We start from the raw sequence: 9,060 nt of genomic DNA, 5'->3' as shown, positions 1-9,060 counted from the left end.
GTAATTGTTTTGCATGTGAAAAGAACAGACCAAAAGAGGTAAATGAGCATTCATTACAATGGCATTTTTAAAACTATGGCTTATAGAAAACCAGAGAATGACATTGCATTGCAAAGCATTCCAACTTATGCTACAATTGATTTTAAAACAAAGTTAGTTACTGCATTAATTTGAAAATAAAATACATTAACAAATAGATCATCAAACAGGCCTGAGACTTCTGAATACGAAGTACCACCTTTTTAATAATGCTCCCACTCATCTTTTATCATGTACACTATTAGTGATGCAAATAAATGTATATTTAATGCTACCACTTAAATTAATGGATATTGTGTTTGTGTTATAGCAATAAAAATATTTATGTTAGTTGAAAGACAATAGTTTTAAGAAGTGAAAAAAAGCAAATGGAGAAATAACAAAATTTTTCATACAAAAAAGGAAGTTTTGAGCTTAATACATGGTCAATATACAAAGCTGAACTTTTAAAATTTTTAAAAGAGCAAGGCTCATCTTTTTTCCCCAGAGAATGAATTTTGGGAATGTTTTTACTCTTGCAATTTGTGTTAAACCACAATGCATATAAAATTATCACTTCAAAATGTTTGTATACACAAGTGTACTTTGACCTGATTTTTGAACAACTTTAAAAATTTAAACTTGATCAAATTGAAAACTATCATCTCAAACTTTCTACACAACATAAGAACGTCTTCAATGCCAAGCATCTTTTGCAAATATTAAAGAGGGCGTAGCTCATTGACTGGGCGTGGCTTCATAACAATTTCATTATTTTCATTAGATCTAAATTAAGAGAGTAAAATACACTTTTGTGCCAACAACTGATAATGCAAGGTCACATGATTCTGTTAGCTCAACAATAAAATCTACATTGAAAACAAAAATGGCATTCTCAAGCAGGTCTTGTTTTCTATTGCTCCTGCTGGTTCAACTGATGACTGTATCTGGACAAGCACCTTCCAACTTACCCAGTAATGGTAAGAAAGTAGTATTTTGGTAACTTCTAGATTTATACTCATATTCAGGTATTCGACTGTACCTACCTTATCGGGACAGGATAATACCTGATTATTCTATGATATATGCTAGCCAGTTTTACAATGTTGATGAGAATAATGATGTTAATGATATCATTGATGCTTTGTGGTGTCAGAGTGCTAACAATGTTACTAATATTGGAGTGTGGTATTATCCTAATGGAACTGAAGTATCTTTATTTGATGGAAACTTTGAAAATTTATCAGCTCCTAGTCCACTGTACAGTAAGAGATTCAGTGGTCAGATTGCACTAACTAGAAGAAGTGGACTATCAGGATATGAAGGTTTATACAAGTGTATTATTCCTGATGAGAATGGAGTGAATCAAACACTAGTGGTTGGAGCATATACTGATCCTGGATACAGTAACAATGGTATGTGATGAATATAGACTATAATTAATGTACTTCTTTTACAGATGGTCCTGATGCCGATCCTACTATGCAGTTCTCTCTCCTCTCCACTAGTAGATTAGCTACTCCTCCAGTCTTCAGTCTCAGTTTCAATGTCTCTGATGGTCCTCCTACTACTGTAGATTGTTTTTTGAATAATAATGTAGTATCTCAACTGTCAGTATCTCGTGTGATAGTGAATGGATCAGAATCTGTTACAAGAGTGACAGTAACAGTGAGACTGAGAGAAGCTGGTAACTATCAGTGTACTGTATATAATGACAGAGTAACTGATGGTAATAATGGTAATATTGGAGGTGTTCAGGCAACAAGTAGTGCTACTTTTGTGAGTTTATCAGGTCTGTGTCATTATTAATTATTATTATTATTGTTTATATACTTTCAGTATCTGATACTCCAACTGGTTTAACTGCTACAAGATTAAGTACTGGTTTAGCTCATGTAAGACTCTCCTGGTCTACTGTATCAGGAGCTACTGGTTATGAGGTCTACTATCAACTGTCTAGTAATACTCCTGTTAGTGTAGGCAACACTAGTTATACAACAATCAATATAATATTAGAATTGTTTCAAGGAAGTACATACACTTTCTATGTAGCATCCTATGGATCAGCTTCTCTACCTAGTGGTAATGCTTCAGATATGTTAACAATTAGTAAGCTTTTATAATTTATAATTCCATGACTATATTTAACTAGGCGTTCCAGTGGTTAATGATTTAATAGCTACATTAATTACCAGTACTGCCATTACATTAACATATAGTCCACCAACTGCTGTAGTACCAATAAGCTATAATATTAATAGGAGATGTAGAAGAGTATGTGAATCATCAGTCACTAGCAATAGTACAACATCAGTTTCATCACCACATACTTCAACTGGTATACCTCCTTACAGTCAATGTGCCTTTGATCTTATTGGAGTATATGGAGCTGATATAGTTTATTTGAGAACTAATTATTTAGCTACTACACTATCAACTGGTAAAAAAGCAAATGTAATTTGTTAATTTTTTACTTTTTATTATTCCAGTGGGTGATATTACATTCTCACCAGTAGAGTCAGTGTCAATGACTGTCTCATGGGATGAAGTACCTTGCAATGGAAGGAATGGACCAATCACTGGATACTACCTCACATACACTAACATCACTTCAAACACTAGTTATACTGTTAATATCACTGGAGGAGACAACAGAATGTATAATCTCACAGGATTAATACCATATACTAACTATACTGTGAGTATAATACCTTATAATTATAATATGAATGGACCAGCTAGACAAGAAATACAATTAACTGGTAAATCAAGTAAGTCAATGAGATATTGATTAGTTTAACATGATCTTAACACAGTTCCTGGTGTGATATCTGATCTAAGACATGGAAGGTCACCAACTAGAATAAATATGGTATGGAATCCTCCTACAATACCTAATGGTATCATTACAGTATATGAGATAAGATATAGAGAGTCTACCAGTACTGGTCCATACAATATAACTAACACTACTAACACTTTATACAGTATACAAGGATTGATACCTAATACTAATTATACTATTGGAGTGAGAGCATATACTAGTATTGGACCAGGAGAATGGACTAATAGAGAATATAGTACTATTCAAATACGTAAGCAATTAAGTAACATATAGTAAGCAATTGTGTAAAGAATAGTAAAATTTGGTATTTTCTATTTTAGCTGTCATTCAAGCCTTTTCTATCACAAAGCTCAATTCTACAGCAGTGAGGGCTGAATGGAGTTTTGTTTCTAGAGCTAGTCATTATAGTGTCTATTATGAGTCAACCAGTAGCTCCTCAAGAAAGAAGAGACAAGTAGAGACAGGAATGAGAGTATTCCCAGGTGATACTACTGAAGGTCTAATAGGAGGATTAGATCCTAATCTGAACTACTTGTTCTCTATATCTATATCATTTAATGTTAATGGAATCATTTATGAAGGAGAGAGGACTCAACCAATACCATCAGGTAATACTATAATGAGTCACTCCATATATGTGTATACATCATTAGTCATTACTGTTACATTATCATCAACAAGTAAGACAGTACATATACTAATAGATGTATGTAGTCAGTTTATTTTGAAGTAATGTCATTAATAGTGAAAACATATCACTGTTGATGCATATATTAATCAGTTTATGTTTTTAGTTACTTATTCTACTGAAACAACTACCATGACTACTGCATTGACTACTCCATTGACTACTGCATTGACTACTGTGTCAACTACTGTATTAGTCAATAATGGAGGAAATACTGGAGTGATAGTTGGACTAAGTGTAGCTCTTACTGTATTATTAGTACTGGCTATAATTATAATTATTATACTGGTACTGGTTATGCACATAAAAAGGACTAATATTAATCAAAAAAGGTAAATGTGTACCCATTCATTACTGAATTAATTTTAAAATTTATAGAAAATCAGATAATGACATTGTAATGGAGTGCAGTCCAGCTTATGCTACAACTGAATTTAAAACAAAGTTAGTTACACTATTGACTAGTACATTATGTCTATACACACACACATACAGTACTACTGATGATATACTAATGAAGGATAGTCCAGCATACAGTACAGTACAACAAACACAGTCAGTTACATAAAATACAATTATTATTATTATTTAAAGTTATTATTAATAGATCAACTGTTGAGCCAGTGTATGATACAACTAATAATGAATATGAGACTCCTCTTCCACCACCTGCTGAATATGAAATACCAACTGTTTAATAATGTACTCATCTTTTATGTACATACATTACTATACAATACAATTAACATAATATATTTGTTGTACATGCAGTTATGTTGCCAGTGGTTAGTATAAGATGTGTATGTTCTAAAATTAGAAATGTTTAGTAATAGTAGTTACTTAAAATAACATACCTACGTTATGACTTTAAAGTAGCAAAGTGTAATTAGTAGTATCATTCTCTTGAACAGGATGGTACTCTCAACAAGTTCTTGTTTTATTTTATTTATACTACTGCTAGTTCAATTGATTACTGTATCTAAAAGTGGACAAGCACCTTTTTTTCTACCCAGTAATGGTAAGAAGATAAGTGGATTTACATGTTGCTAATTACTGCACTATACTCATATTCAGGTGTTCGACTGTACTTACCTTATCAGGACAGGATAATACCTGATTACTCTATGATATATGCTGGCCAGTTTTATGATACTGATCAGAATAATGATGTTAATGATGTCACTGATGCTTTGTGGTGTCAGAGTGCTGACAATGTTACTAATATTGGTGTGTGGTATTATCCTAATGGAACTGAAGTACCTTTAATTGATGGAGCCTTTGGTAATTCATTAGCTCCTAGACCATTGTACAGTAAGAGATTCAGTGGTCAGATTGCACTAGCTAGAGGAGCTGGACTATCAGGATATGAAGGTTTATACAAGTGTATCATTCCTGATGAGAATGGAGTGAATCAAACACTAGTGGTTGGAGCATATACTGATACTGGATACAATAACAATGGTATGGGATGAATATAGACTATAATTAATGTATTTCTTTTACAGATGGTCCTAATGCTGATCCTACTATGCAGTTCTCTCTCCTCTCCACTAGTAGATTAGCTACTCCTCCAGTCTTCAGTCTCAGTTTCAATGTCTCTGATGGTCCTCCTACTACTGTCAGTTGTTCAGTGAATGGGAATGGAATATCTACTGAACTGTCTCGTGTGATAGTGAATGGATCAGAATCTGTTACAAGAGTGACAGTAACAGTGAGACTGAGAGAAGCTGGTAACTATCAGTGTACTGTATTTAATGCCAGAGTAACTGATGGTACTAATGGTCGTATTGGTAATGTTCAAGCAGTAAGTACTGACTCATTTTTGAGTTTATCAGGTTTGTGTCAATTTTCATGTATTCATAACCTTTTTCTCATACAGTAACTGATACTCCAACTGGTTTAACTGCTACAAGATTAAGTACTGGTTTAACTCATGTAAGACTCTCCTGGTCTACTGTATCAGGAGCTACTGGTTATGAGGTCTACTATCAACTGTCTAGTAATACTCCTGTTAGTGTATCTAACACTAGTTATACAATAATCAATATAACATCATCAGGATTGATTCCAGGGAATACATACACTTTCTATGTAGTTTCTTTTGGATCTGCTTTATTACCTAGTGGTAATGCTTCAGTTATGTTAACAATTAGTAAGTTATAGCAATAACTTATAGTAATTGTGCCTTTTAGGTGAACCAGCAGTTACTGATTTTATGGCTATAATTATAAGTTCTACCATTACATTAACATGGAGTCCACCAACTGCTCTATTGCCAAATAGTTATAATATTAATAGGAGATGTAGGAGAGTATGTGAATCATCAACAACTTTTAATAGTACAACATCAGTTTCATCACCACATACTTCAACTGGTATACCTCCTTACAGTCAATGTACCTTTGATCTTATTGGAGTGTATGGAGCTGAGATAGCTTATTTGATTACTAATTATTCAGTTATTACACTGTCTAATGGTAAAAATAATTTAAGTGTTTATTATTTTTTTCTCTTTTTCTGTAGCCCCTACTGCACCAGTGGGTGATATTATATTCTCATCAGTAGAGTCAGTGTCAATGACTGTCTCATGGCATGAAGTACTTTGCAATGGAAGGAATGGACCAATCACTGGATACTACCTCACATACACTAACATCACTTCAAACACTAGTTATACTGTTAATATCACTGGAGGAGACAACAGAATGTATAATCTCACAGGATTAATACCATATACTAACTATACTGTGAGTATAATACCTTATAATTATAATATGAATGGATCAGCTAGACAAGAAATACATATAACTACTGAATCAAGTAAGTCAATGTGATATTGATCAGTTTAACATGATCTTAACACAGTTCCTGGTGTGATATCTGATCTGATGCAAACAAATGCTACATTAACTGAGATCAGTATTTCATGGAATCCTCCTACAATACCTAATGGTATCATTACAGTATATGAGATAAGATATAGAGAGTCTACCAGTACTGGTCCATACAATATAATTAACACTACTAACACTTATTACAGTATAGTAGGATTGATACCTAATACTAGTTATACTATTGGAGTGAGAGCATATACTAGTATTGGACCAGGAGAATGGACTGATAGAGAATACACTACTCCTCAAATACGTAAGGAATTATAAATATTTTACTCTATTCATTTTAATTTATTTTGATTTTAGCTATCGTTCTAACCTTCTCTATAACAAAGTTAATTTCTTCAGCAGTGATAGCTGAGTGGGGCTTTGTTTTTGGAGCTAGTCATTATACTGTCTATTATGAGTCAACCAGTAGCTCCTCAAGAAAGAAGAGACAAGTAGAGACAGGAATGAGAGTATTCCCAGGTGATACTACTGAAGGTCTAATAGGAGGATTAGATCCTAATCTGAACTACTTGTTCTCTATATCTACATCATTTAATAGTAATGGAATCATTTATGAAGGAGAGAGGACTCAACCAATATATATACTATCAGGTTTGTATGTTATTTACAATCATGAAGCATTAATTGGTATCAGCATTATCAAAATTATCTCATTAAGAAAAATGCAACAATACATGCATTCTTTGTTTATAAATCTAGCTTTTTACTCTACTATGACAAGTACAATGATGGCAACTATGACTACTGCACGGACTAGATCCTCTACATATGCTGTGACAACCACTGTATTAGTGACTAGTGAAGGAAACCTTGGACTGATAGTCAGTGTCACTGTAGTATATATACTTTTTATACTACTAGCAATGGTTATGATCATAGTTGCACTAGTAATTGTTATGTATATCAAAAGAGCTAATATCAATCAAAAGAGGTAATATGTACTATTAACGCTATTAAAATTTGTGGTTGATAGAAAATTGGATAATGACATTGTAATGGAATGCAGTCCAGCTTATGCTACAACTGAATTCAAAACAAAGTTAGTTACACTATTGACTATTACATTGAATATTTTATTTATTACTATAGATCAACTGTTGAGCCAGTGTATGATACAACTGAGTCAGGGCCTCCTACTTCTCTTCCACCACCTTCTACTGAATATGAAACACCAACCATTTGATCAGTACTCATATTTTATGTAGACTAGTTAGCGACGTAAATCAGGTAGACTAGATATAGTAATTGATGTACATGTGTTAGTAATAATGTTTGCTAATGTTAGTTAAAATAACTCACATGTTATAAACATGTCACAAATGGTTGAATAGCTGATATCTAAACTTAGAGTGCACTTTGTGATGAATGTCACAAATGACAAACAACCATAGCTTAGTACCTCATCCACACATTAGCTAAGTATAGTCCACATAAAAAACAGTCATAATATGCACACTGCAGTTATTCTTTGACTTACTATTCTTTGACTACATTTAGTATCTTAAGATTGAAAAATTATCCTTTCAAAATGTATGTATACACAAGTGTATGGATAGTGTGTGGTGGAGTGTGTTCATTTGATGGTGTCAAGGTTCCTCTGCAGTTCTCTCTTGAGGTTCCTCAGTCCAGCAGTGAGTGTATTGATATCAGGAGTGGAGGGATCCAGTGTCTGTAGCTCAACCAAATACTTATCAATAGCAACTGAGAAATGTCTATAGAAAGAGAGAGAGGAGGAGGAAAAAAAACTCAAGCACCATACCAAAATACCAAGCAATTTTTAGTACTTTTTACTTAGCATTTAATTAGAAATTTAAAAAAAAGATGGAGAGAGAGAGAGAGAGAGAGAGAGAGCAGATGGAAAGAAATAAAAATACATTATTTTGCTATACACAATGTAGATGTGTATTTCATAATTTGCAAATACACATCTACTACATTTATATGTACAAATTGGATACAATGCATGTACAATGTCCTACTTGGTAGCTACTAGTGAACTGTTAGCAGTATAAGCTGATAGCAAAGCCAATAAAACTGACAGAACATGTAACGGTCGACCTACTGAACCCCAAAACGTATCCTAAAAATTAAAAATAATAATTATGCATCCAAATAAGGAAATGACCAAATATGGGCGTATACCTTTTCTTCAAAGAGGTTGTTGTAGAGTGTGAATAGGGTAGAGTAAGACACACCCACTTGATGAAATATGTCCGGAATGAAGCCAGGATCCCACCCCAGCTGACAGGAGTGCTGCTCTAACAGCTTAATAAGATAAGCTAGAGAAAGAGAGAGAGAGAGAGAGAGAGAGAGAGAGAGAGGGAGAGAGAGAGAGAGAGGGAGAGAGAGAGAGAGAGAGAGAGGGAGAGAGAGAGAGAGAGAGAGAGAGAGAGAGGGAGGGAGAGAGAGAGAATCAGATGCATAATTTATCAAAGTTTTTTAGTTTCTTTACCAGTTGGAAAGTAGCTGTCATTTCTTGAATACAGTTTACCAAGTCTCAGTAGCCTGTCCCTCATGCTCTGCATTCTAGTGTTCCTATCATTGCCCAGTGTAGACTGGAGCTCTGCATGAGAAGTGAAGTATTTTATACCGTATAGCGGGAAATT

The 9,060-nt window shown here is 33.7% G+C and overlaps 3 protein-coding genes and 1 long non-coding RNA gene across 4 annotated transcripts in view; 3 read left to right on the top strand and 1 right to left on the bottom strand.

The window, feature by feature from the left end:
- Positions 1-4,333, top strand: part of LOC109585059 (uncharacterized) — a 33,067-nt gene extending 28,734 nt beyond the window's left edge. Inside the window, exons 4-7 of the mRNA XM_020000993.1 lie at positions 3,658-3,883; positions 3,930-3,995; positions 4,047-4,106; positions 4,159-4,333. Coding sequence (XP_019856552.1) covers positions 3,658-3,883; positions 3,930-3,995; positions 4,047-4,106; positions 4,159-4,249 — 443 coding nt within the window. The 3' untranslated portion in view covers positions 4,250-4,333. The remainder of the gene's footprint in view (positions 1-3,657; positions 3,884-3,929; positions 3,996-4,046; positions 4,107-4,158) is intronic.
- LOC109585067 (uncharacterized) lies at positions 2-623 on the top strand. The gene is made up of 3 exons (XR_002186300.1): positions 2-38; positions 87-152; positions 198-623. It is a non-coding gene; the product is annotated as an uncharacterized LOC109585067 (long non-coding RNA).
- Positions 4,334-7,115: 2,782 nt separating the features above from the next.
- On the top strand, positions 7,116-7,679 carry LOC109585061 (uncharacterized). Its single transcript, XM_020000995.1, has 3 exons — positions 7,116-7,385; positions 7,428-7,493; positions 7,544-7,679. The coding sequence occupies exons 1-3, from the start codon at positions 7,117-7,119 to the stop codon at positions 7,635-7,637; spliced, it is 429 nt and encodes a 142-aa protein (XP_019856554.1). The 5' UTR covers position 7,116; the 3' UTR covers positions 7,638-7,679.
- Positions 7,680-7,946: 267 nt separating this feature from the next.
- LOC109585060 (nuclear pore complex protein Nup155-like) lies at positions 7,947-9,028 on the bottom strand. Its single transcript, XM_020000994.1, has 4 exons — positions 8,907-9,028; positions 8,597-8,733; positions 8,434-8,534; positions 7,947-8,166 (listed from the first exon to the last, which is right to left on the bottom strand). The coding sequence occupies exons 1-4, from the start codon at positions 8,977-8,979 to the stop codon at positions 8,028-8,030; spliced, it is 450 nt and encodes a 149-aa protein (XP_019856553.1). The 5' UTR covers positions 8,980-9,028; the 3' UTR covers positions 7,947-8,027.
- Between the last annotated feature and the right edge of the window lie 32 nt (positions 9,029-9,060).

This window comes from Amphimedon queenslandica, unplaced genomic scaffold (assembly GCF_000090795.2).
Source record: "Amphimedon queenslandica unplaced genomic scaffold, v1.1 AMPQUscaffold_13125, whole genome shotgun sequence".
Lineage (NCBI taxonomy): Eukaryota > Metazoa > Porifera > Demospongiae > Haplosclerida > Niphatidae > Amphimedon > Amphimedon queenslandica.
The sequence above is the reverse complement of the archived record's forward strand: the minus strand, read 5'-3'. Positions and strand labels throughout refer to the sequence as shown.

What these genes read in the sequence shown, in the direction of transcription:
- LOC109585060 (XM_020000994.1), bottom strand. Translation starts at nt 8,979, where the DNA reads ATGCAGAGCATGAGGGACAGGCTACTGAGACTTGGTAAACTGTATTCA. An exon ending in TGACAGCTACTTTCCAACTG is followed by an intron (nt 8,734 to 8,906) that starts GTAAAGAAACTA and finishes CTCTTTCTCTAG; the next exon opens with CTTATCTTATTAAGCTGTTA. An exon ending in AGTTCACTAGTAGCTACCAA is followed by an intron (nt 8,167 to 8,433) that starts GTAGGACATTGT and finishes CTCTTTCTATAG; the next exon opens with ACATTTCTCAGTTGCTATTG.
- LOC109585061 (XM_020000995.1), top strand. Translation starts at nt 7,117, where the DNA reads ATGCAACAATACATGCATTCTTTGTTTATAAATCTAGCTTTTTACTCT. An exon ending in GCTAATATCAATCAAAAGAG is followed by an intron (nt 7,386 to 7,427) that starts GTAATATGTACT and finishes TGTGGTTGATAG; the next exon opens with AAAATTGGATAATGACATTG. An exon ending in ACAACTGAATTCAAAACAAA is followed by an intron (nt 7,494 to 7,543) that starts GTTAGTTACACT and finishes TTATTACTATAG; the next exon opens with ATCAACTGTTGAGCCAGTGT.